Genomic DNA, 26,632 nt, shown 5'->3' with positions numbered 1-26,632 from the left:
TTTGGGGGTTAGGAAGGAATTTTGGGGTCCAGGTGCCAAATTTTGGGGCCTATGAGAGAATTTTGCCAAATTTTGGGGTTTATGAAGGAATTTTGGGGTCCAGGTGCCAAATTTTGGAGGTTATGAAGGAATTTTTGGCCCCAAGTGCCAAATTTTGGGGTTCCTGAGGGAATTTTTGGCTCCAAGAGCCAAATTTTGGCGTTCATGAGGGAATTTTTGGCCCCAAGACCCAAATTTTGGCATTCCTGAGGGAATTTTTGGCTCCAAGAGCCAAATTTTGGGGTTCCTGAGGGAATTTTTGGCCCCAAGAGCCAAATTTTGGGGTTCCTGAGGGAATTTTGTGCTCCAAGTGCCAAATTTTGGGGTTCCTGAGGGAATTTTTGGCTCCAAGTGCCAAATTTTGGCATTCATGAGGGAATTTTTGGCCCCAAGAGCCAAATTTTGGGGTTCCTGAGGGAATTTTGTACTCCAGGTGCCAAATTTTGGGGTTCCTGAGGGAATTTTTGGCCCCAAGTGCCAAATTTTGGCGTTCCTGAGGGAATTTTTGGCTCCAAGTACCAAATTTTGGCATTCATGAGGGAATTTTTGGCCCCAAGAGCCAAATTTTGGGGTTCCTGAGGGAATTTTTGGCCCCAAGTGCCAAATTTTGGGGTTCCTGAGGGAATTTTTGGCCCCAAGAGCCAAATTTTGGGGTTCCTGAGGGAATTTGTGGCTCCAAGTGCCAAATTTTGGGGTTCCTGAGGGAATTTTTGGCTCCAAGTGCCAAATTTTGGGGTTCCTGAGGGAATTTTTGGCTCCAAGTGCCAAATTTTGGCATTCCTGAGGGAATTTTTGGCCCCAAGAGCCAAATTTTGGGGTTCCTGAGGGAATTTGTGGCTCCAAGTGCCAAATTTTGGGGGTTCCTGAGGGAATTTTTGGCTCCAAGTGCCAAATTTTGGGGTTCCTGAGGGAATTTTTGGCTCCAAGTGCCAAATTTTGGCATTCCTGAGGGAATTTTTGGCCCCAAGTGCCACATTTTGGGGTTCCTGAGGGAATTTTTGGCCCCAAGTGCCAAATTTTGGGGTTCCTGAGGGAATTTTTGGCCCCAAGAGCCAAATTTTCCCTCCGGGCGCCATTTTGGAGGCTCAGAATCCATTTTTGGCGCACGTTCTCCTCTGAAAAGCAGCGCAGGGGGCGGTTTTGGGGGGAAAAGGGAGCGTTTTTGAGGGCGAACCCCTGAATTTTTGGGGTCCCCCCCCCCCCGCTTCCGGGTTTTTCCGTACCGGCAGTGTTTGATGAGGCATTCGCTGCTGCAGTATTCCTCGTCCCAATCGCCGCTCGCCACCGGAGCGTTGCTGCAGCCGGCGCGGATACAACGCGGACCGGGAGAGTCCGGATCGCCTCCTCCGGGCGATTCGGCCACCAATTCCACCGCCAACTGCGGCGGAGAATCCACCTGGAAAATAGCGGGAATTTAGGGTCCCCTCTGCCATTTTAGGGTCTCCCATCCATTCTTGGGGTGCCCCCTCCATTTTAGGTCCCATTTTAGGGTCTCTTCCGCCATTTTAGGGGCCCTCCCTCCATTTTAGGTTCCCTTCTGCCATTTTGGGTCCACTTTTGGAGTCCCTCCCTCCATTTTTGGGGTCCTCCCTCCATTTTGGGGTCCCTTCTGTCATTTCAGGTGCCATATTGGGGCTCCTCCCTCCATTTTAGGGGTCCCCTCTGCCATTCTGGGGTTCCTCCCTCCATTTTAAGGCCCATTTTGGGGTCCCTCCCTCCATTTTAAGGCCTATTTTGGGGTCCCTCTCCATTTTAGGGTCCCTCCTGCCATTTTGGGTCCCATTTTTGGGGTCCCCCCTCCGTTTTGGGGTCCCCTCTATCATTTCAGGTCCTATTTTGGGGCTCCTCCCTCCATTTTAGGGGTCCCCTCTGCCATTTTGGGGTCCCTCCCTCCATTTTAGGGTCCCTCCTGCCATTTCGGGTCCACTTTTGGAGTCTCTCCCTCCATTTTGGGGCTCCCCCCTCCATTTTAGGGTCCCCTCTGCCATTTCAGGTCCCATTTTAGGGTCTCCCATCCGTTCTGGGGTTCCCCCTCCATTTTAGGTCCCATTTTAGGGTCCCTTCCACCATTTTAGATCCCATTTTGGGGCTCCCCCCTCCATTTTAGGGTCCCGTCTGCCATTTTAGGTCCCATTTTAGGGTCTCCCATCCATTCTTGGGGTCTCCCCTTCATTTTAGGTCCCATTTTGGGGTCCCTTCCGCCATTTTAGATCCCATTTTGGGGCTCCCCCCTCCATTTTAGGGTCCCCTCTGCCGTTTTAGGTCCCATTTTAGGGTCTCCCATCCGTTCTGGGGTTCCCCCTCCATTTTAGGGGTCCCCCCCCTCCATTTTAAGCTCTATTCTGGGCTCCCCCCTTCCATTTTGGGGTCCCTCCCTCCACTTTGGGGCCCCTTCTGCCATTTTAGGTCCCATTTTGGGGTTCCCCCCTCCATTTTAGGGTCCCTTCCACCATTTTAGGTCTCATTTTGGGCTCCCCCCTCCATTTTAGGGTCCCATCTGCGATTTTAGGTCCCATTTTAGGGTCTCCCATACATTTTTGGGGTTCCCCCTCCGTTTTAGGGGTCCCCTCCGCCATTTTGTGGTCCCTCCCTCCATTTTAGGTTCCATTTTGGGGTTCCCCCCTCCATTTTAAGCTCTATTCTGGGCTCCCCCCTTCCATTTTGGGGTCCCTCCCTCCACTTTGGGGTCCCTCCCTCCACTTTGGGGTCCCTTCCGCCATTTTAGGTCCCACTTTGGGGTCCCCCCTCCATTTTAGGTTCCCTTCCGCCATTTTGGGGTCCGTTCCACCATTTTAGGTCCCTTTTTTGGGGCTCCTCCCTCCATTTTAGGGTCCCGTCTGCCATTTTAGGTCCCATTTTTAGGGGTCTCCCATCCATTTTTGGGGTTCCCCCTCCATTTTAGAGGTCCCCTCCGCCATTTTGTGGTCCCCCCCTCCATTTTAGGTTCCATTTTCGGGTCCCCCCCTCCATTTTAAGCTCTATTCTGGGCTCCCCCCTTCCATTTTGGGGTCTCTCCCTCCATTTTGGGGTCCCTTCCGCCATTTTAGGTCCCATTTTGGGCTCTCCCCACCATTTTAGGGTCCCTTCCGCCATTTTGGAGTCCCTTCCGCCATTTTAGGTCCCATGTTGGGGTCCTCCCGCCATTTTAGGGTCCCTCCCGCCATATTAGGTCCCCCCAATACTGCCCTAAAAACCCCTTAAACCCCCCCAAACCCTCTCCAGACCCCCCTAAAAGCCCCTTAAACCCCCCCCAAACCCTCTCAAGACCCCCCTAAAACCCCCCAAACCCTCTCAAGACCCCACTAAGAGCCCCTTAAACCCCCCCAAACCCTCTCCAGACCCCCCTAAAAGCCCCTTAAACCCCCCAAATCCTCTCCAGACCCCCCTAAAAGCCCCTTAAACCCCCCCAAATCCTCTCCAGACCCCCCTAAAAGCCCCTTAAACCCCCCAAACCCTCTCAAGACCCCCCTAAAAGCCCCTTAACCCCCCCAAATCCTCTCAAGACCCCCCTAAAACCCCCCAAATCCTCTCAAGACCCCCCCAAAAGCCCCTTAATCCCCCCAAACCCTCGAGACCCCCCTTAAAGCCCCTTAAACCCCTCAAAAGCCCCTTAAACCCCCCCAAATCCTCTCAAGACCCCCCTAAAACCTCCCAAATCCTCTCAAGACCCCCCTAAAAGCCCCTTAAACCCCCCTAAAAGCCCCTTAAACCCCCCCAAATGCTCTCCAGACCCCCCTTAAACCCTCTCCAGACCCCCCCAAAAGCCCCTTAAACCCCCCAAACCCTCTCAGGACACCCCTAAAAGCCCCTTAAACCCTTTCCAGACCCCCCTAAAAGCCCCTTAAACCCCCCAAATCTCCTCAAAAGCCCCTTAAAACCCCCCCAAATCCTCTCAGGACCCCCCCTAAAACCCCCAAATCCTCTCGAGACCCCCCCAAAATCCCCTCGAACCCCCCCCCAAAGCCCTCACCTCGGGGACCACGTCCCCCGCGATCATCTCGACGGCTTCGGGCGAAGTGGCTCCCGCGGTCAATTGAGGCAACGGAGCAGTGGCCGAAGCGGCGGCGGCGGCGGCGGCCACAGCGTTTTGGGGGTTCCCCGCCGCCCCCCCGATATCCTCGGTGGGTAACCGAAGGGTTTGGATTTGAATGGCGGCGGTGGGGGGGGGAAGGATTTTAATTTGAAGCGGAGGAGGCGGTTGTTGAGGCGGTAAAGCCAAACGGATTTTGGGGGGGTTGGGGGGGTTTTGGGGGGGCTGCATGGCTTGTAACGGAGGCGGCGGTTGGAGGACGGCTTGGGGGGCGTTTTGGGGGGGCGGTAAAGGTTGCGGGGGGGGCATTTGTTGGAGAGGAGGGGGTTGTAAGCGAGGGAGTTGCGAGGCGGCCGCTTGGAGGACGGAACGAGTGACGATTTGAGTGGTTTGCCGGGGGGTTAAATGGATTGGGGGGGCTCCTCCGGGGAGAGGAGCGGTATTCCCGGCGTTGCCGGTAACGACGGTAGCGGGAATGACGGTAACGACGCCTCCTTGAGACGTTACGGCTAACGAAGATGGAAGCATTTGTTTGGGGATAATGATTTTCGTGATGGAAGGAGGAGGAGGAACGACGGAAGGGTTGAGAGGAGCTACCGGAGGGTTTGGAGGGGCTACCGAAGGATTTGGGGGGGCTACTGCCGTGGGAGGAGGAGGAGGAGGAGGATCCGGAGAGGAAGAAGAAGAAGATGGAGGTGGAGAAGATGAAGAAGATGGCGGTGGAGGAGTTGGACTCGTTTCGGGCTCCGGTTGCTCTGTTGAAGTCTGAGAGAGAAAGAAAAGGGTTAAAAAAGCAACGAAAGGGTTAATAAAGAACAAAAGGGTTAAAGTGAGGGGGGAGGCCTTCAGTTTTGGGGTCCCCCTCTCCGGTTTGGATCCCATTTTGGGGTCTCTCCCTCCATTTTAGGGTCCCTCCTGCCATTTTGGGTCCACTTTTGAAGTCTCTCCCTCCATTTTCGGGGTCCCCCCTGCATTTTGGGGTCCCCTCTGTCATTTCAGGTCCTATTTTGGGGCTCCTCCCTCCATTTTAGGGGTCCCCTCTGCCATTTTGGGGTCCCCCCCCTTCATTTTAGGTCCCATTTTGGGGGTCCTCCCTCCATTTTAGAGTCCCTCCTACCATTTTGAGTCCACTTTTGGAGTCTCTCCCTCCATTTTCGGGGTCCCCCCTCCATTTTGGGGTCCCCTCTGTCATTTCAGGTGCCATATTGGGGCTCCTCCCCCGGTTTTAGGGGTCCCCTCTGCCATTCTGGGGTTCCTCCCTCCATTTTAAGGCCCATTTTGGGGTCCCTCCCTCCATTTTAAGGCCCATTTTGGGGTCCCTCCCTCCATTTTAGAGTCCCTCCTGCCATTTTGGGTCCCATTTTTGGGGTCCCCCCTCCATTTTGGGGTCCCCTCTACCATTTCAGGTCCTATTTTGGGGCTCCTCCCTCCATTTTAGGGGTCCCCTCTGCCATTCTGGGGTCCCCCCCTTCATTTTAGGTCCCATTTTGGGGTCCCTCCCTCCATTTTAGGGTCCCTCCTGCCATTTTGGGTCCACTTTTGGAGTCTCTCCCTCCATTTTTGGGGTCCCCCCTCCATTTTGGGGTCCCCTCTGTCATTTCAGGTGCCATATTGGGGCTCCTCCCCCCATTTTAGGGGTCCCCTCTGCCATTTTAGGGTCCCTTCCACCATTTTAGGTCCCATTTTGGAGGCCCTCCCTCCATTTTAAGGCCCATTTTGGGGTCCCTCCCTCCATTTTTGGGGTCCCCCCTCCATTTTAGGGTCCCCTCTACCATTTCAGGTCCTATTTTGGGGCTCCTCCCTCCATTTTAGGGGTCCCCTCTGCCATTTTGGGGTCCCCCCCTTCATTTTAGGTCCCATTTTGGGTCCCTCCCTCCATTTTAGGGTCCCTCCTGCCATTTTGAGTCCACTTTTGGAGTCTCTCCCTCCATTTTCGGGGTCCTCCCTCCATTTTGGGGTCCCTTCTGTCATATCAGGTGCCATATTGGGGCTCCTCCCTCCATTTTGGGGTCCCCCCCTTCATTTTAGGTCCCATTTTGGGGTCCCTTCCTCCATTTTAGGGTCCCTCCTGCCATTTTGGGTCCACTTTTGGAGTCTCTCCCTCCATTTTTGGGGTCCCCCCTTCCATTTTGGGGTCCCCTCCACCATTTTAGTCCCATTTGGGGTTCCCCTCTCCATTTTAGGATCCCTTCCACCATTTTAGGTCCCATTTTTGGGCTCCCCCCTCCACTTTAGGGTCCCTTCTGCCATTTTAGGTCCCATTTTGGGGTCCCCCCTCCATTTTGGGGTCCCCTCCGCCATTTTAGTCCCATTTGGGGTTCCCCTCTCCATTTTAGGGTCCCTTCCACCATTTTAGGTCCCATTTTTGGGGTCCCCCCTCCATTTTAGGGTCCCATCCACCATTCTACGTCCCATTTGGGGTTCCCCCCTCCATTTTAGTGTCCCCTCCGCCATTTTGGGTCCCATTTTGGGGTTCCCCCCTCCATTTTAGGGTCCCCTCCACCATTTTATGTCCCATTTGGGGTTCCCTCCTCCATTTTAGGGTCCCTTCCGCCATTTTAGGTCCCATTTTTAGGGTCTCCCATCCATTTTAGGGGTCCCCTCTGCCATTTTGGGTTCCCTTCTCCATTTTAGGTCCCATTTTAGGGTCCCTTCCGCCATTTTAGATCCCATTTTTGAGCTCCCCCCTCCATTTTAGGGTCCCGTCTGCCATTTTAGGTCCCAATTTTAGGGGTCTCCCATCCATTTTTGGGGTTCCCCCTCCATTTTAGGGGTCCCCTCTGCCATTCTGGGGTTCCCCCTCCATTTCAGGCTCCATTCTGGGGTTCCCCCCTCCATTTTAGGGTCCCTTCCACCATTTTAGGTCCCATTTTTGGGGACTCCTCCATTTTAGGGTCCCCTCCCGCCATTTTAGGTCCCATTTTTAGGGTCCCTCCTCCATTTTAGTGTCCCTTCCACCATTTTAGGTCCCATTTTTGGGGTCCCCCCTCCATTTTAGGGTCCCTTCCACCATTTTAGGTCCCATTTTTAGGCTCCCCCCTCCATTTTAGGTTCCCTTCCACCATTTTAGGTCCCATTTTTAGGCTCCCCCTCCATTTTAGGTTCCCTTCCACCATTTTAGGTCCCATTTTGGGCTCCCCCCTCCATTTTAAGAGTCCCTTCCACCATTTTAGGTCCCATTTTTAGGCTTCCCCCCTCCATTTTAGGTTCCCTTCCACCATTTTAGGTCCCATTTTAGGGTCCTCCCTCCATTTTAGCTTCCCTTCCACCATTTTAGGTCCCATTTTGGGGTCCTCCCTCCATTTTAGCTTCCCTTCTACCATTTTAGCTCCCATTTCCGGGTCCCTCTTCCATTTTGGGGTGTCCCCTTTCATTTTGGGGTGCTCCCCCGGCCACTTTAGGGGTCCTTCCTCCATTTTAGGCCCTATTTTGGGGTCCCCCCAAGACAAAACGCCTACCAAGATGGCGCGATAGGCGTCCAACGCCTTCAGATATTCCTTCTTGGCCGCTTCCGTCTTCCTCTTATAGACCTACAACACCGAGAAGCACCAAAATTTAGGGGTCCCCCCCCCATTTTGGGGGCGTAAGGAGGTCCTCCTCCTCTGTATCTCCAACCTGAGGTCCCTCTTTCTCCTCCTTTCTCCATCTTGAGGTCTCCACGCTCTTCTCGACTTGACCTGATCCACCAACCATGATGTTCCTCAGCCTCTATCTCCAAATCCAACCTCAATTTTGGGGTCCTGAGACCACTTTTGGGGTCTCCCCTTCCATATCTCCAACTCTTCGCACCTCCTTCTTCCCCTACGTCCACACTGACACCTCCATGATGGTCCACCATGATGTTCCTCAGCCTCTATCTCCAAACCCAACCTCAATTTTGGGGTCCTGAGACCACTTTTGGGGTCTCCCCTTCCATATCTCCAAGTCTCCATATCTCTTTCTTCCTTTATGTCCACACTGACACCTCCATGATGGTCCACCATGATGTTCCTCAGCCTCTATCTCCAAATCCAACCTCAATTTTGGGGTTCTGAGACCACTTTTGGGGTCTCCCCTTCCATATCTCCAAGTCTCCATATCTCCTTCTTCCTCTACGTCCACACTGACACCTCCATGATGGTCCACCATGATGTTCCTCAGCCTCTATCTCCAAATCCAACCTCAATTTTGGGGTCCTGAGACCACTTTTGGGGTCTCCCCCTCCGTATCTTCCAACCGCAACACCTCACAGTCCTCCTTTCACCATAATGGGGTCTCCATGATGGTCACCCCCGAAGTTCCTCGTGGTCTATCTCCGAACCCCCCTCAATTCTCAGGTTCTACCACCACTTTTGGGGTCTCCACCTCCATATTGACGTCCCCCACCCATCTCACCTGCTTCTGCTCCTCCCCGAGGCTGTCCCACATGGAAGCCACGATCTTGGAGACCTCTCCGAAGGTGGCGTTGGGGTTTTGCCCTTTAATGGCCGCTTGGGTGTCGCGGAAGAAGAGAGCGTAGGCCGACAACGGCTTTTGGGGTTCGTTGGGGTCCTTCTTCTTCTTGGGCTTCTTGGGGGGTTTGGCCCGACGTGGGGCCTCCCCGGGAGGCGGAGCCAAAGGGGGAGGGGCCGGGGGAGCCGGTGGGGAGGGTTTGGGGGGGGCGGCCTGCGGAGAGAGGGGGGAAAAAAGGGTCGTTTGGAGGCGAAATTTGGCATTGGGGGGAAATTTGGGGGTGAGATTTGGGAGCGAGGGTGAAATTTGGGGTGAAATTTAGGATTGGGGCAAAATTTTGGGTGAGATTTGGGATCGAGGGTGAAATTTGTGGCAAAATTTGGGATCGAGGGCAAAATCTGGAGTGAAATTTGGCATTGAGGGTGAAATTTGTGGCAAAATTTGGGATTGAGGGTGAAATCTGGAGTGAAATTTGGCATTGAGGGTGAAATTTGTGGCAAAATTTGGGATCGAGGACGAAATTTGGAGTGAAATTTAGGATTGGGACAAAATTTAGGGTGAGATTTGGGATCGAGGGCGAAATCTGGAGTGAAATTTGGCATCGAGGGTGAAATTTGTGGCCAAATTTGGGAGCGAGGACGAAATTTGGAGTGAAATTTAGGATTGGGACAAAATTTAAGGTGAGATTTGGGATCGAGGGTGAAATCTGGAGTGAAATTTGGCATCGAGGGTGAAATTTGTGGCCAAATTTGGGAGCGAGGACGAAATTTGGAGTGAAATTTAGGATTGGGACAAAATTTAAGGTGAGATTTGGGATCGAGGGCGAAATCTGGAGTGAAATTTGGCATCAAGGGTGAAATTTGTGGTGAAATTTGGAAGCGAGGGCGAAATTTGGGATTAAGGGTGAAATTTGGAGTGAAATTTAGGATGGGGTGAAAATTTGTGGCAAAATTTGGGATCGAGGGTGAAATTTGGAGTGAGATTTAGGATTGGGGTGAAATTTGTGGCAAAATTTGGGATCAGGGCGAAATCTGGAATGAAATTTGGCATTGAGGGTGAAATTTGTGGCAAAATTTGGGATCAAGGGTGAAATTTGGAGGGAAATTTAGGATTGGGACAAAATTTAGGGTGAGATTTGGGATCGAGAGCGAAATCTGGAGTGAAATTTGGCATCAAGGGTGAAATTTGTGGCAAAATTTGGGATTGAGGGCAAAATTTGGGATTAAGGGCAAAATTTGGAGTGAAATTTAGGATTGGGGTGAAATTTGTGGCAAAATTTGGGATCGAGGGTGAAATCTGGAGTGAAATTTGGCATCGAGGGTGAAATTTGTGGCGGAATTTGGGATTGAGGATGAAATTTGGAGTGAAATTCAGGATTTGGGTAAAATTTGGGGTGAGATTTGGGATCGAGGGTGAAATTTGTGGTGAAATTTGGGATTGAGGATGAAATCTGGAATGAAATTTGGCATCGAGGGTGAAATTTGTGGCAAAATTTAGGATCGAGGGCAAAATTTGTGGCAAAATTTGGGATCGAGGGCGAAATTCGGAGTGAAATTTGGGATTGGGGCGGAATTTGGGGTGAGATTTGGGATCAAAGGTGAAATTTGTGGCAAAATTTGGGATCAAGGGTGAAATTTGGAGTGAAATTTGGCATCAAGGGTGAAATTTGTGGCAAAATTTGGGATCGAGGGTGAAATTTGGAGTGAAATTTAAGATTGGGACAAAATTTAGGGTGAGATTTGGGATCGAGGGTGAAATCTGGAGTGAAATTTGGCATCGAGGGCGAAATTTGTGGCAAAATTTGGAAGTGAGGGCGAAATTTGGGATTAAGGGGAAAATTTGGAGTGAAATTTAGGATTGGGGTGAAATTTGTGGCAAAATTTGGGATCGAGGGTGAAATCTGGAGTGAAATTTGGCATCGAGGGTGAAATTTGTGGCCAAATTTGGGATTGAGGAGGAAATTTGGAGTGAAATTCAGGATTTGGGTAAAATTTGGGGTGAGATTTGGGATCGAGGGCGAAATTTGTGGTGAAATTTGGGATTGAGGATGAAATCTGGAGTGAAATTTGGCATTGAGGGTGAAATTTGTGGCGAAATTTGGGATTGAGGGCAAAATTTGGGATCGAGGGCAAAATCTGGAGTGAAATTTGGCATTGAGGGCGGAATTTGGGGTGAGATTTGGGCTCAAGGGTGAAATTTTGAGGCGTTTTTGACGTCAAACCCCCTCATTTTTGGTGCTTTCGACCTAAAAACCTCTTTTTGACACAAAAACCCCTCATTTTTGGGGTTTCTGACATAAATTGCTCCATTTTAGCGTTTTTTTTGACATAAAACCCCATTTTTACCATTAAACCTCTTAATTTTGGCCGAGATTTCGATGTGAAAACCCTCATTTTTGGCGTTTCTGACACAAATCCCTCCATTTTAGCGTTTTTTTTTGACATAAAACCCCATTTTTACCATTAAATCCCTTAATTTTGGTGGAGATTTTGATGTGAAAACCCTCATTTTTGGCGTTTCTGACATAAATTCCCCCTTTTTAGCGTTTTTTTGACATAAAAACCCATTTTTACCATTAAACCTCTTAATTTTGGCGGAGATTTTGATGTGAAACACCTCCTTTTTGGCGTTTCTGACACAAATTCCTCCATTTTAGGGTTTTTTTGACATAAAAACCCATTTTTGCCATAAAACCCCTTAATTTTGAGGGGGTTCGATGTGAAAAACTCTTCATTTTTGTGGTTTTTGAGGTGCGACGCCTCCATTTTGGCCTTTTTTTGGCAGCTCACCCTCCGGAAGTCGTCGGGTTCGTCGTCCTGCAGAGAACCGGTGGGCGACGGCGTCGGCGAGAGGCGTTCGTCGGGCGAAGGGGCGGCGGGAGGAGCCGGCGGTAGCGCCGAAGGTCCCCCTTGGGCGGTGGTGGTGGCGGCGGCGGCGGTGGCGCCGCTCGGCGTTCCCAAACTGAGTCCCAGTTGGGAGCTGAGTTCCGATTGGTCGATAGTGGTGAGTTGACCAGGAGCCAACAAACCGCCCGGGCTCAGAGCTCCGAGGGGGACGTCGATGGTGACGGGGGGCGCGGCGCTGTACTGAGCCCCCATCGGAGGGTCCAGCTCCTGGGGGACCCCAAAAACCTCGTTAATAGCCCGGAAAAACTCATTAATAGCCAAAAAAAAAGCATTAATAGCCAAAAAAAACCTCATTAGTAGCCAAAAAACTTCATTATTAGCCCCAAAAAGCTCATTATTAGCCCCAAAAAGCTCATTATTAGCCCCAAAAAGCTCATTATTAGCCCCAAAAAGCTCATCAGCCAAAAAAATCTCATTATTAGCCCCAAATAGCTCATTATTAGCCCCAAATAGCTCATTATTAGCCCCAAATAGCTCATTATTAGCCCCAAATAGCTCATTATTAGCCCCAAATAGCTCATTATTAGCCCCAAAAAGCTCATTATTAGCCCTAAAAAGCTCATTAGCCAAAAAAATCTCATTATTAGCCAAAAAAACTCATTATTAGCCCCTAAACTCTCATTATTAGCCCCAAAAAGCTCATTATTAGCCCCAAAAAGCTCATCAATAGTCTTGAAAACCTCATTATTAGCCAAAAAAAACTCAGTAGTAGCCCCAAATGCTCATCAATAGCCTTAAAAACCTCATTATTAGCCAAAAAAGGTCATTATTAGCCAAAAAAATCTCCTTAGTAGCCCCCAAACCCTCATCAATAGCTTTAAAAACCTCATTATTAGCCCAAATAACCTCATTATTAGCCCCAAACCCCTCATTATTAGCCCAAAAAACCTCATGAATAGCCCCCAAATCCTCATCAATAGCCTTAAAAACCTCTTTATTAGCCAAAAATCTCATTATTAGCCAAAACCCCCTCATTATTAGCCAAAAATACTCATTAATAAACCAACCCCCCCTCATTATTAGCCCCAAACCCCTCATTATTAGCCAAAAAAAGCCTCATTAGGCAAAAAAACCCTCATTCTTAGCCCAAAACCCTCATTATTAGCCCCAAACCCTCATTATTAGCCCCAAACCCTCATCAATAGGGGGGGTTCCCCACTTTTTCCCTCACATCTCCCCTCAAAACCCCCTCTTCTCCCCATTTCCTCCCCTTTTCCCCTCACATTTCCTCCCGAAATCCCCCCTTTCCCTCACAAAACCCCCATTTTCTCCCTATTTCCTCCCCACTTCCCCTCACATTTCCTCCCCATTCCCTCCTTTCCCTCACAAAACCCCCATTTTCTCCCTATTTCCTCCCCCTTTCCCCTCACATTTCCTCCCCATTCCCTCCTTTCCCTCACAAACCCCCCATTTTCTCCCTATTTCCTCCCCTTTTCTCCTCACATTTCCTCCCGAAATCCTCCCTTTCCCTCACAAAACCCCCATTTTCTCCCTATTTCCTCCCCTTTTCCCCTCACATTTCCTCCCCAAATCCCCCCAATCCCTCCTTTCCCTCACAAAACCCCCATTTTCTCCCTAATTCCTCCCCCTTTCCCCTCACATTTCCTCCCCATTCCCTCCTTTCCCTCACAAAACCCCCATTTTCTCCCTAATTCCTCCCCTTTTCCCCTCACATTTCCTCCCCATTCCCTCCTTTCCCTCACAAATCCCCCATTTTCTCCCTATTTCCTCCCCTTTTCCCTCACATTTCCTCCCCAAATCCCCCAATCCCCCTTTCCCTCACAAACCCCCCATTTTCTCCCTATTTCCTTTTCCCCCTCAAACCCCTCTTTTCCCCCTCAAACCCCTCTCTTCCCTCCAAAATCCCTCTTTTCCCCCTCAAACCCCTCTTTTCCCCCCTCAAACCCCTCTTTTCCCCCCTCAAACCCCTCTTTTCCCCCTCAAACCCCTCTTTTCCCCCTCAAACCCCTCTTTTCCCCCCTCAAATCCCTCCTTTCTCCCCTCAAACCCCTCTTTTCCCCCTCAAACCCCTCTTTTCCCCCTCAAATCCCTCCTTTCTCCCCTCAAATCCCTCCTTTCTCCCCTCAAATCCCTTTTCCCCCTCAAACCCCTCTTTTCCCCCCTCAAACCCCTCTTTTTCCCCCTCAAACCCCTTTTCCCCTTCAAACCCCCCTTTTCCCCCTCAAACCCCTCTTTTCCCCCTCAAATCCCTCTTTTCCCCCTCAAACCCCTCTTTTCCCCCTCAAACCCCTCTTTTCCCCCTCAAACCCCTCTTTTCCCCCCTCAAATCCCTCCTTTCTCCCCTCAAACCCCTCTTTTCCCCCCTCCAATCCCTCTTTTCCCCCCTCCAATCCCTCTTTTCCCCCCCTCAAACCCCTCTTTTCCCCCCCAAATCCCTCTTTTCTCCCCCAAATCCCTCTTTTCTCCCCCAAACCCCTCTTTTCCCCTCAAACCCCTCCTTTCCCCCTCAAACCCCTCTTTCCCCCTCAAACCCCTCTTTTTCCCCCTCAAACCCCTCTTTTCCCCCTCAAACCCCTCTTTTCCCCCTCAAACCCCTCTTTTCCCCCTCAAACACCTCTTTTCTCCCCTCAAACCCCTCTCTTCCCCCTCAAACCCCTCTTTTCCCCCCTCAAACCCCTCTCTTCCCCCTCAAACCCCTCTTTTCCCCCCTCAAACCCCTCTTTTCCCCCCTCAAACCCCTCTTTTCCCCCCCAAATCCCTCTTTTCTCCCCCAAATCCCTCTTTTCTCCCCCAAACCCCTCTTTTCCCCCCAAACCCCTCCTTTCCCCCCTCAAACCCCTCTTTTCCCCCTCAAACCCCTCTTTTCCCCCTCAAACCCCTCTCTTCCCCCTCAAACCCCTCTTTTCCCCCCTCAAACCCCTCTTTTCCCCCTCAAACCCCTCTTTTCTCCCCTCAAACCCCTCTTTTCCCCCTCAAACCCCACTTTTCCCCCCTCAAACCCCACTTTTTTCCCCTCAAACCCCTCTTTTCTCCCCTCAAACCCCTCTTTCCCCCCTCAAATCCCCCTTTCCCCTCCTCAAATCCCTCTTTCCCCTCCTCAAACCCCTCTTTTCCCCCCCAAATCCCTCTTTTCTCCCCCAAACCCCTCTTTTCCCCTCAAACCCCTCCTTTCCCCCTCAAACCCCTCTTTCCCCCTCAAACCCCTCTTTTTCCCCCTCAAACCCCTCTTTTCCCCCTCAAACCCCTCTTTTCCCCCTCAAACCCCTCTTTTCCCCCTCAAACCCCTCTTTTCCCCCTCAAACCCCTCTTTTCCCCCTCAAATCCCTCTTTTCCCCCTCAAATCCCTCTTTTCCCCCTCAAACCCCTCTTTATCCCCCTCAAATCCCTCTTTATCCCCCTCAAATCCCTCTTTATCCCCCTCAAACCCCTCTTTTCTCCCCTCAAACCCCTCTTTTCCCCCTCAAACCCCTCTTTTCCCCCTCAAACCCCACTTTTCCCCCCTCAAACCCCTCTTTTTTCCCCTCAAACCCCTCTTTCCCCCCTCAAATCCCCCTTTCCCCTCCTCAAATCCCTCTTTCCCCTCCTCAAACCCCTCTTTTCCCCCTCAAATCCCTCTTTTCCCCTTCAACCCCTCTTTTCCCCCTCAAACCCCTCTTTTCCCCCTCAAACCCCTCTTTTTTCCCCTCAAACCCCTCTTTCCCCCCTCAAATCCCCCTTTCCCCTCCTCAAATCCCTCTTTTCCCTCCTCAAACCCCTCTTTTCCCCCTCAAATCCCTCTTTTCCCCTTCAACCCCTCTTTTCCCCCTCAAACCCCTCTTTTCCCCCTCAAACCCCTCTTTTCTCCCCTCAAACCCCTCTTTTCCCCCTCAAACCCCTCTTTTCCCCCTCAAACCCCTCTTTTCCCCCCTCAAATCCCTCCTTTCTCCCCTCAAACCCCTCTTTTCCCCCCTCAAACCCCTCTTTTCCCCCCTCAAACCCCTCTTTTCCCCCCTCAAACCCCTCTTTTCCCCCCTCAAATCCCTCCTTTCTCCCCTCAAACCCCTCTTTTCCCCCTCAAACCCCTCTTTTCCCCCCTCAAACCCCTCTTTTCCCCCCTCAAACCCCTCTTTTCCCCCCTCAAACCCCTCTTTTCCCCCCTCAAATCCCCCTTTCTCCCCTCAAACCCCTCTTTTCCCCCCTCAAACCCCTCTTTTCCCCCTCAAATCCCTCCTTTCTCCCCTCAAACCCCTCTTTTCCCCCCTCAAATCCCTCCTTTCTCCCCTCAAACCCCTCTTTTCCCCCCTCAAACCCCTCTTTTCCCCCCTCAAACCCCTCTTTTCCCCCCTCAAACCCCTCTTTTCCCCCCTCAAACCCCTCTTTTCCCCCCTCAAACCTCTCTTTTCCCCCCTCAAACCCCTCTTTTCCCCCTCAAACCCCTCTTTTCCCCCTCAAACCCCTCTTTTCCCCCTCAAATCCCTCCTTTCTCCCCTCAAATCCCTCCTTTCTCCCCTCAAATCCCTTTTCCCCCCCAAACCCCTCTTTTCCCCCCCAAACCCCTCTTTTCCCCCCTCAAACCCCTCTTTTCCCCCTCAAATCCCTCTTTTCCCCCTCAAACCCCTCTTTTCCCCCTCAAACCCCTCTTTTCCCCCTCAAACCCCTCTTTTCCCCCCCCAAATCCCTCTTTTCCCCCCTCAAACCCCTCTTTTCCCCCCTCAAACCCCTCTTTTCCCCCCTCAAACCCCTCCTTTCCCCCCTCAAACCCCTCTTTTCCCCCTCAAACCCCTCTCTTCCCCCTCAAACCCCTCTTTTCCCCCTCAAACCCCTCCTTTCTCCCCTCAAACCCCTCCTTTCCCCCCTCAAACCCCTCTTTTCCCCCCTCAAACCCCTCTTTTCCCCCCTCAAACCCCTCTTTTCCCCCCTCAAACCCCTCTTTTCCCCCCTCAAACCCCTCTTTTCCCCCCTCAAACCCCTCTTTTCCCCCCTCAAACCCCTCTTTTCCCCCTCAAACCCCTCTTTTCCCCCTCAAATCCCTCCTTTCTCCCCTCAAATCCCTCCTTTCTCCCCTCAAATCCCTTTTCCCCCCCAAACCCCTCTTTTCCCCCTCCAACCCCTCTTTTCCCCCTCCAACCCCTCTTTTCCCCCTCAAACCCCTCTTTTCCCCCTCAAACCCCTCTTTTCCCCCTCAAACCCCTCTTTTCCCCCCTCAAACCCCTCTTTTCCCCCTCAAACCCCTCTTTTCCCCCTCAAACCCCTCTTTTCCCCCCTCAAATCCCTCCTTTCTCCCCTCAAACCCCTCTTTTCCCCCCTCCAATCCCTCTTTTCCCCCCTCCAATCCCTCTTTTCCCCCCCTCAAACCCCTCTTTTCCCCCCCAAATCCCTCTTTTCTCCCCCAAATCCCTCTTTTCTCCCCCAAACCCCTCTTTTCCCCTCAAACCCCTCTTTTCCCCCTCAAACCCCTCTTTCCCCCTCAAACCCCTCTTTTTCCCCCTCAAACCCCTCTTTTCCCCCTCAAACCCCTCTTTTCCCCCTCAAACCCCTCTTTTCCCCCTCAAACACCTCTTTTCTCCCCTCAAACCCCTCTCTTCCCCCTCAAACCCCTCTTTTCCCCCCTCAAACCCCTCTCTTCCCCCTCAAACCCCTCTTTTCCCCCCTCAAACCCCTCTTTTCCCCCCTCAAACCCCTCTTTTCCCCCCCAAATCCCTCTTTTCTCCCCCAAATCCCTCTTTTCTCCCCCAAACCCCTCTTTTCCCCTCAAACCCCTCCTTTCCCCCCTCAAACCCCTCTTTTCCCCCTCAAACCCCTCTTTTCCCCCTCAAACCCCTCTCTTCCCCCTCAAACCCCTCTTTTCCCCCCTCAAACCCCTCTTTTCCCCCTCAAACCCCTCTTTTCTCCCCTCAAACCCCTCTTTTCCCCCTCAAACCCCACTTTTCCCCCCTCAAACCCCACTTTTTTCCCCTCAAACCCCTCTTTTCTCCCCTCAAACCCCTCTTTCCCCCCTCAAATCCCCCTTTCCCCTCCTCAAATCCCTCTTTCCCCTCCTCAAACCCCTCTTTTCCCCCCCAAATCCCTCTTTTCTCCCCCAAACCCCTCTTTTCCCCTCAAACCCCTCCTTTCCCCCTCAAACCCCTCTTTCCCCCTCAAACCCCTCTTTTTCCCCCTCAAACCCCTCTTTTCCCCCTCAAACCCCTCTTTTCCCCCTCAAACCCCTCTTTTCCCCCTCAAACCCCTCTTTTCCCCCTCAAACCCCTCTTTTCCCCCTCAAATCCCTCTTTTCCCCCTCAAATCCCTCTTTTCCCCCTCAAATCCCTCTTTTCCCCCTCAAACCCCTCTTTATCCCCCTCAAATCCCTCTTTATCCCCCTCAAATCCCTCTTTTCCCCCTCAAACCCCTCTTTTCTCCCCTCAAACCCCTCTTTTCCCCCTCAAACCCCACTTTTCCCCCCTCAAACCCCTCTTTTTTCCCCTCAAACCCCTCTTTCCCCCCTCAAATCCCCCTTTCCCCTCCTCAAATCCCTCTTTCCCCTCCTCAAACCCCTCTTTTCCCCCTCAAATCCCTCTTTTCCCCTCCAACCCCTCTTTTCCCCCTCAAACCCCTCTTTTCCCCCTCAAACCCCTCTTTTCTCCCCTCAAACCCCTCTTTTCCCCCTCAAACCCCTCTTTTCCCCCTCAAATCCCTCTTTTCCCCCCTCAAATCCCTCCTTTCTCCCCTCAAACCCCTCTTTTCCCCCCTCAAACCCCTCTTTTCCCCCCTCAAACCCCTCTTTTCCCCCCTCAAACCCCTCTTTTCCCCCCTCAAACCCCTCTTTTCCCCCCTCAAACCCCTCTTTTCCCCCCTCAAATCCCTCTTTTCCCCCCTCAAATCCCTCCTTTCTCCCCTCAAACCCCTCTTTTCCCCCTCAAACCCCTCTTTTCCCCCCTCAAACCCCTCTTTTCCCCCCTCAAACCCCTCTTTTCCCCCCTCAAACCCCTCTTTTCCCCCCTCAAATCCCTCCTTTCTCCCCTCAAACCCCTCTTTTCCCCCCTCAAACCCCTCTTTTCCCCCTCAAATCCCTCCTTTCTCCCCTCAAACCCCTCTTTTCCCCCCTCAAATCCCTCCTTTCTCCCCTCAAACCCCTCTTTTCCCCCCTCAAACCCCTCTTTTCCCCCCTCAAACCCCTCTTTTCCCCCCTCAAACCCCTCTTTTCCCCCCTCAAACCCCTCTTTTCCCCCCTCAAACCCCTCTTTTCCCCCCTCAAACCCCTCTTTTCCCCCTCAAACCCCTCTTTTCCCCCTCAAATCCCTCCTTTCTCCCCTCAAATCCCTCCTTTCTCCCCTCAAATCCCTTTTCCCCCCCAAACCCCTCTTTTCCCCCCTCAAACCCCTCTTTTCCCCCCTCAAACCCCTCTTTTCCCCCTCAAATCCCTCTTTTCCCCCTCAAACCCCTCTTTTCCCCCTCAAACCCCTCTTTTCCCCCTCAAACCCCTCTTTTCCCCCCTCAAATCCCTCTTTTCCCCCCTCAAACCCCTCTTTTCCCCCCTCAAACCCCTCTTTTCCCCCCTCAAATCCCTCTTTTCCCCCCTCAAATCCCTCTTCTCCCCCTCAAATCCCTCTTTTCCCCCCAAAATCCCTCTTTTCCCCCCAATATCCCTCTTTTCCCCCTCAAACCCCTCTTTTCCCCCTCAAACCCCTCTTTATCCCCCTCAAACCCCTCTTTTCCCCCTCAAACCCCTCTTTTCCCCCTCAAACCCCTCTTTTCCCCCTCAAACCCCTCTTTATCCCCCTCAAACCCCTCTTTTCCCCCTCAAACCCCTCTTTTCCCCCTCAAACCCCTCTTTATCCCCCTCAAACCCCTCTTTTCCCTCTCAAACCCCTCTTTTCCCCCTCAAACCCCTCTTTTCCCCCCTCAAACCCCTCTTTTCCCCCTTCAAACCCCTCTTTTCCCCCTTCAAACCCCTCTTTTCCCTCCAAAATCCCTCTTTTCCCCCTCAAATCCCTCTTTTCCCCCTCAAACCCCTCTTTTCCCCCTCAAATCCCTCCTTCCCCACTCCCATTTTCTCCTCATTTCCCGCCAAAATCCCATTTTCTCCCTATTTCCCTCCTTCCTCCCCATTCCCCCCCCCAAATCCCATTTCCCTCTCCGCCAAATTCCCCCTTTTCCCCCCCGAAATCCCCCTTTTCCCCCCGTTTTCCCCCCAAATGGAGGTGTCCGCCATCTTACCATGGCCAAGCCTCCGGCCAGCAGCCCTCCTCCTTGCTCCATCAATCCATGGCCGATTCCCACTGGCATTTCCAGGCTCTGCACTCCGTATGGAGGAGGTGGAAAAGGGGGATCCGATCCTCCTCCTCCCGTCTCTCCCAAATCCTCAAAGTGGCCGACGACATCGGCGACGGCCAACGAGGGATCGCCTTCCAACGCGATGGGCGGCAGCTCGAACTCCTCGTCCCCCAGGCTCGGAGTGTGGAACGTCTGCGGGAAGCACCTCCATTTCCACCCAAAATTCCTCCCTTTCCATCCAAAATTCCTATTTCCACCCAAAATCCCTCCCTTTCCACCCAAAATCCCTCCCTTCCCACCCAAAATCCTCCATTTTGGGGCACTTTGGGGCCATTTCAGCCCTTTTTAGGGCCATAATCCAATTTTCCAGGAATTTTTGTCCACATTCTTCACTCAAATTCCATTTTCATGAGGTAAAATATTGAGTTTTCCTCATTTTTACCTCAAAAATCTCCAATTTGGATGAGTTGGAAACCATTTCTAGAAAGTTCCAACCACTTAAGACAATAAAACCCCCAAAGTACCTCAGTTTTGACCCCAAAAACCTCCCCTTTGGAAAAGATTTGGGGCATTTCCCACCATTTTGGGGGCGTAATCTCATTTTCCAGTGAGTTTTGGGTATGTTCTTCACCCCCATTTCCCTTTTGCACCATTAATTACTTCATTTTCACCGCTTTTCGTTAAAACGTCTCTAAATCGTGTGGGTTTAGAGCCATTTTGGGTCCAAAAGGACCCATTTTGGACCTTTTTGGGGCCCTTTGGGGCCACTTGAACCCATTTTGGGGCCACTCGGACCCATTTTGCGCTCCTTTGAGGGCATTCTGACCCATTTTGTGTCCCTTTGGACCCATTTTGTGTCCCTTTGGGGCCATTTTGGGTTCCTTTGAGGGCATTCTGAGCCATTCTGGGCTCCTTTGGACCCATTTTGGGCTCCTTTGAGGGATTCTGACCCATTTTGGGCTCCTTTGGACCCATTTTGGGCTCCTTTGGACCCATTTTGAGTCCACTCAGACCAATTTTGGGCTCCTTTGAGGGCATTCTGAGCCATTTTGGGTCCCTTTGGGGCCAATTAGACCCATTTTGGGCTCCTTTGAGGGCATTCTGAGCTATTTTGGGTCCCTTTGGGGCCATTTTGGGCTCCTTTGAGGGCATTCTGAGCCATTTTGGGTCCCTTTGGGGCCATTTTGGGCTCCTTTGAGGGCATTCTGAGCTATTTTGGGTCCCTTTGGTCCCATTTTGGGTCCCTTTGGGGCCATTTTGGGCTCCTTTGATGGCATTGTGACCCATTTTGGGTCCCTTTGAGGGCATTCTGACCCACTTGGGGTCCCTTTGAGGGCACTCAGACCCATTTTGGGCTCCTTTGAGGGCATTCTGAGCTATTTTGGGTCCCTTTGGGGCCATTTTGGGCTCCTTTGAGGGCATTCTGAGCCATTTTGGGTCCCTTTAGACCCATTTTGGGTCCCTTTGATGGCATTGTGACCCATTTTGGGTCCCTTTGGTCCCATTTTGGGTCCCTTTGGGGCCATTTAGACCCATTTTGTGTCCCTTTGGACCCATTTTGGGCTCCTTTGAGGGCATTCTGACCCATTTGGGGTCCCTTTGGGGCCAATCAGACCCATTTTGGGCTCCTTTGAGGGCATTCTGAGCCATTTTGGGTCCCTTTGGGGCCATTTTGGGCTCCTTTGAGGGCATTCTGACCCATTCTGGGCTCCTTTGGACCCATTTTGGGCTCCTTTTAGGGATTCTGACCCATTTTGGGCTCCTTTGGACCCATTTTGGGCTCCTTTGGACCCATTTTGAGGCCACTCAGACCAATTTTGGGCCCCTTTGAGGGCATTCTGAGCCATTTTGGGTCCCTTTGGGGCCATTTAGACCCATTTTGGGTCCTTTTGGGGCCATTTACACCCATTTTGGGTCCCTTTGGACCCATTTTGGGCTCCTTTGAGGGCCTTCTCACCCATTTTGGGTCCCTTTGAGGGCATTCTGACCCATTTTGGGTCCCTTTGAGAGCATTCTGACCCATTTTGGGTCACTTTGGACCCCACTCGGACCCATTTTAGGCTCCTTTGAGGGCATTCTGAGCCATTTTGGGCCCCTTTGGGGCCATTTTGGGTCCCTTTGGGGCCATTTTGGGCTCCTTTGAGGGCATTCTGAGCCATTTTGGGTCCCTTTGGGGGCCACTCGGACCCATTTTGGGCTCCTTTGAGGGCATTCTGACCCATTTTGGTCCCTTTGGGGCCATTTTGTGGCCACTCAGACCCATTTTGGGCTCCTTTGAGGGCATTCTGAGCCATTTTGGGTCCCTTTGGTCCCATTTTGGGTCCCTTTGGGGCCATTTTGGGCTCCTTTGAGGGCATTCTGAGCCATTTTGGGTCCCTTTGGGGCCATTTTGGGCTCCTTTGAGGGCATTCTGACCCATTTTGGGTCATTTTCCTGCCACCTCACCCCTTAAACCTCCCCCTTTCCACCATTTCACCCCAATTTCACCTCCAAACCCCTCATTTTCCCCCTCTTTTTCCCAATCCGCCCTTTTCCTGCGCTGCGTTTGACAGAACCGCACGAGATTTTCACTCATTTTCGCCTGTTTGCTCCCCCCCCAACGGCTTTGAACCCCCAAATTTGGGTCTAAACCCTTGGAATTTGGGTCTAAATCCCTAAATTTTGGGGGTGTCCCCTCCCTCCATCCTCACCTCGGCTCCAGTGAGGAACGGATGAGCTGCTCCGGTGATCGCCAAGTAGTTGTCGCTGCCACCGGGGAACTGTGCGGGGGGGGTTTGGGGGGAGCCCCGAAATTGCACCCCCTGACCCCAAATACCCCCTCCAAGGACACAAATACCCCCCCAGGACACAAATACCCCCTTTAGGGCACAAATACCCCCACAAGTGCCCCCCTTAGGGCACAAATACCCCCTTTAAGGCACAAATACCCCCTTTAAGGCACAAATACCCCCTTTAAGGCACAAATACCCCCACAAGTGCCCCCCCAGGACATAAATACCCCCTTTAGGACACAAATACCCCCACAAATACCCCCACCATCACCCAAATACCTCTTTAGGACACAAATACCCCCACAAGTGCCCCCCCAGAACACAAATACCCTCTTTAGGACACAAATACCCCCACAAATACCCCCCCAGCACCCAAATACCCCCCCCCAGCACCCAAATACCCCCTTTAGGACACAAATACCCCCACAAGTGCCCCCCCCAGCACCCAAATACCCCCCCCCAGGACACAAATACCTCCCCCTCAGCACCCAAATACCCCCCTAGGACCCAAACACCCCCCCAAATCACTCCCCCAGCACCCAAATACCCCCCGTAGGAATCAAATAACCCCCCAATTCCCCCAAACTCGCCCCCCCAGCACCTCCATGGCGCCTCCGGCCCTGCGAGCCGCCGCCGCTCCCGTGACGGAAGCCGGAAGTTCCGCCTTCTCAACACTCCTTAATGCTCCTTCCGCTTGGCTACCATAGAGACGTAACGCCTACCATAGAGACGTAAGGGTGGGCGCGCCTCAGAAAGGGAAATACGGGTTGAAAGGGGTTAAAAAGGTGAGGGGAGGGTATTAGGGTCCCGTTCGATGGAATAGAGGGGTTAAAAGGATTGCGGGGGTGGTTAGAATGGAGAAAGAGACGTTGGAGGACTCGGCTAGAGCGTCGCGCTGAGCCTGGAGAGGGCGAGGCCGGAAGTGCGGGGGTGGGGAGGTGGGGACGACGCAGGAGCGAGGAGGAAGCATAGAGAGTGAACGGCGGTTGGAGGACCGTGCTAGAGCGTCGCCGCTCGGGGTAAGGGAGGGGGGGGGGAGCATAGAGTAGGTGGGGCCGGAAGTGAGGGGGGGGGCAGCGCAGAGCGGCCGCTGCGGGGCGGGGGAGGCGGTGCCATGCGGCGCGCGCGGCGCGACCGGTAGCGTCATCGGCGGCGACGCCCGCGGCGAAGGGGGGGGGTGATGGGGGGGGGGGGGGTGTTATGGGCGCCTATGGGGGCTATAGGGGACCTATAGGCGGAGAGAGAGGGTTTGGGGGGGGGAGAGGAGGGGTAATGGGGCCCTATAGGGGACGTAGTGGGGGGTATAGGGGTCTATGGGGCCCTATAGAGCGGTAATGGGGCCCTATGGGTGGCGTGTGGGGGGTATAGGGGTCTATGGGGGGGTAATGGGGCACTATAGGGGACGTATGGGGGGGTACAGGGGTCTATGGGGCCTTATAGGGCGGTAATGGGGCCCTATGGGGGACGTGGGGGGGGTATAGGGGGATAAAGGGGCCCTATAGGGAACGTGGGGGGGGATATAGGGGGGTAATGGGGCCCTATAGGGAACGTGGGGGGGATATACGGGGGTAATGGGGCCCTATAGGGAACGTAGGGGTCCTATAGGGGGGTAATGGGGCCCTATAGGGAACGTGGGGGGGAATATAGGGGGGATTGGGGCCCTATAGGGAACATAGGGGTCTCATAGGGGGGTAATGGGGCCCTATAGGGAACGTAGGGGGGGGTATAGGGGGGTAATGGGGCCCTATAGGGGGATAATGGGGCCCTATAAGGGGTGTGGGGAGGGTATAGGGGGGTAATGGGGCCCTATAGGAAACGTATAGGGGTCTGTAGGGGGGGATAGGGGAGTAATGGGGCCCTATAGGGAATGTATGGGACCCTATAGGGAACATATGGGGAGCTATAGGAGCGCATGGGGCCTTATAGGGAATGTATGGGGGTTAGAGGTGTCTCTGGAGGGGTAATGGGGGGTATATGGGGCCCTATAGAGAGGATATGGGGGGGATAGGGTGCATATGGGGTCCTATAGGGTATGTATGGGGGTGTATGGGGCCCTATAGGGAATGTATGGGGGGGTATTGGGGTCTATAGGGGGGCAATAGGGAGTATAGGGGCCCCATAGGGAACATATGGAGGGAGATGGGGAGTGTATAGGGCCCTATAGGGAATGTTTGAGGGAGTATAGGAGTCTATAGGGGGCGTAGTGGGGGGTATAGGGGAATTATGGGGGGTATAGGGGGCATATGGGGCTCTATAGGGAATGTATGGGGGGTATAGGGGAATAATGGAAGGTAATGGGGCCCTACAGGAACCATATAGGGGTGTAATGGGGCCCTATAACGAACGTATGGGGCCTTACAGGAACATATAGGACCCTATAAGGTGCACATAGGGGGATATAGGCGCCCTATGGGGGGGATAGGGGGTGTATCGGGGCTTATAGGGGGCATATGGAGCCCTATAGGGAACGTATGCGGGGATATAGGAGCACATATGGGGCTCTATAGGGAATGTATAGGGGGGATAAGGGTCTATAGGAGGGTAATGGGCCCCTATAGGGAATGTATGGGGAGATATAAGGCCGCATAGGGGTTTATGGGGGGATATGGGGACTTATAGGTAATGTATAGGGGGGTACAGGTGTCTATAGGGGGGCAGTGGGGGGAATATGGGGGGCATATGGGGCTCTATAGGGAACATATGAGGGGATATGGGGAGGTATAGGGGCCATATGGGAGGCATAGGGACCCTATAGGAGGGAAGCGGGGGGATATAGGGGGTCTATGGGGCAGTATAGGGGGGAAATGGGGTATATAGGGAGAATATAGGGGCCCTATGGGGGGGGTGTGGGGTCTATAGGGGCCCTATGGGGGGGAATATGGAGTCTATAGGGGCCCTATGGGGGGGGATATGAGGTCTATAGGGGCCCTATGGGGGGGATATGAGCTCTATAGGGGCCCTATGGGGGGGAATATGAGGTCTATGGGGGGGGATATGGGGTCTATAGGGGCCCTGTGTGGGGGGGATATGAGCTCTATAGGGGCCCTATGGGGGGGAATATGAGGTCTATAGGGGCCCTATGGGGGGGAATATGGGGTCTATAGGGGCCCTATGGGGGGATATGAGGTCTATAGGGGCCCTATGGGGGGGAATATGGGGTCTATAGGAGCCCTATGGGGGGGAATATGGGGTCTATAGGGGCCCTATGGGGGGGGATATGGGGTCTATAGGGGCCCTATGGGGGGGATATGGGGTCTATGGGGGGGGATATGGGGTCTATAGGGGCCCTATGGGGGGAATATGGGGTTTATGGGGGGAATATGGGGTCTATAGGGGCTCTGTGGGGGGGGATATGGGGTCTATAGGGGCCCTTTGGGGGGGAATATGGGGTCTATGGGGGGGGATATGGGGTCTATAGGGGCCCTATGGGGGGGAATATGGGGTCTATAGGGGCCCTATGGGGGGGAATATGAGGTCTATAGGAGCCCTATGGGGGGGAATATGGGGTCTATGGGGGGCAATATGGGGTCTATAGGGGCCCTATGGGGGGCAATATGGGGTCTATAGGGGCCCTATGGGGGGGGATATGGGGTCTATAGGGGCCCTATGGGGCGGATATGGGGTCTATGGGGGGGGATATGAGGTCTATAGGGGCCCTATGGGGGGGGATATGGGGCCCTATGGGGGGGAATATGGGGTCTATAGGGGCCCTATGGGGGGAATATGGGGTTTATGGGGGGAATATGGGGTCTATAGGGGGAATATGGGGGGGATATAGGGTCTATAGGGGCCCCATTGTCCTACCTTTGTCCCTCCAGGAACAAGAGCTCGGCGTTGGCAGGAACGTCCTCCGGCTTCGTCAAGGCTAACGAGAGGTGATTTGGGGAGGGGGGGGGAACCACCCTAAGACCATGGCCAAGACCTCCATGTTGGCCAAGACCTCCATATTGGCCACCACGTTGGCCTAAGACGTCATCCGAGGCCTCGGTTGACGTTGGTCAACGATGACCAAGAGGTTGGGGTTGACCAAAGCCGTTGGCCGAGACGTTGGCGTCACCTTAAAGCCACCACCGAGAGGTTGAGGTGGACCAAAACCACCACCGAGAGGTTGAGGTGGACCAAAACCACCACCGAGAGGTTGAGGTGGACCAAAACTGTGGCCAAAAAGGCTTCAAAATGGCTTTTCTGAGGACGTTTGGCCCCAATTTGGCCTTAAATTTCTTCAAGAGCGGAAAATTGTCCGTTTTTTCTGCTTTTATTCA

The 26,632-nt window shown here is 52.9% G+C and overlaps 2 protein-coding genes across 2 annotated transcripts in view; one reads left to right on the top strand and one right to left on the bottom strand.

Moving 5' to 3' along the window:
- The window catches only part of TOX4 (TOX high mobility group box family member 4), a 28,848-nt gene extending 2,405 nt beyond the window's left edge, over positions 1 to 26,443 (bottom strand). The window contains exons 1-9 of the mRNA XM_054053141.1: positions 26,175 to 26,443; positions 22,972 to 23,088; positions 22,290 to 22,358; positions 19,543 to 19,791; positions 11,290 to 11,613; positions 8,444 to 8,713; positions 7,528 to 7,599; positions 4,010 to 4,834; positions 1,263 to 1,435 (exon numbers count right to left, since the gene is read on the bottom strand). Of these exons, the coding sequence (XP_053909116.1) occupies positions 1,263 to 1,435; positions 4,010 to 4,834; positions 7,528 to 7,599; positions 8,444 to 8,713; positions 11,290 to 11,613; positions 19,543 to 19,791; positions 22,290 to 22,358; positions 22,972 to 22,977 (1,988 nt within the window). The 5' untranslated portion in view covers positions 22,978 to 23,088; positions 26,175 to 26,443. The remainder of the gene's footprint in view (positions 1 to 1,262; positions 1,436 to 4,009; positions 4,835 to 7,527; positions 7,600 to 8,443; positions 8,714 to 11,289; positions 11,614 to 19,542; positions 19,792 to 22,289; positions 22,359 to 22,971; positions 23,089 to 26,174) is intronic.
- The window catches only part of CHD8 (chromodomain helicase DNA binding protein 8), a 73,774-nt gene continuing 71,778 nt past the window's right edge, over positions 24,637 to 26,632 (top strand). The window contains exons 1-2 of the mRNA XM_054053102.1: positions 24,637 to 24,752; positions 26,189 to 26,245. The gene's annotated coding sequence lies outside the window, so the exon portion shown is untranslated. The remainder of the gene's footprint in view (positions 24,753 to 26,188; positions 26,246 to 26,632) is intronic.

The sequence above is a fragment of the Cuculus canorus genome, chromosome 39 (genome assembly GCF_017976375.1).
Source record: "Cuculus canorus isolate bCucCan1 chromosome 39, bCucCan1.pri, whole genome shotgun sequence".
In the NCBI taxonomy this organism is placed as follows: Eukaryota; Metazoa; Chordata; class Aves; order Cuculiformes; family Cuculidae; genus Cuculus; species Cuculus canorus.
This window is presented reverse-complemented; position numbering and strand designations above follow the sequence as displayed.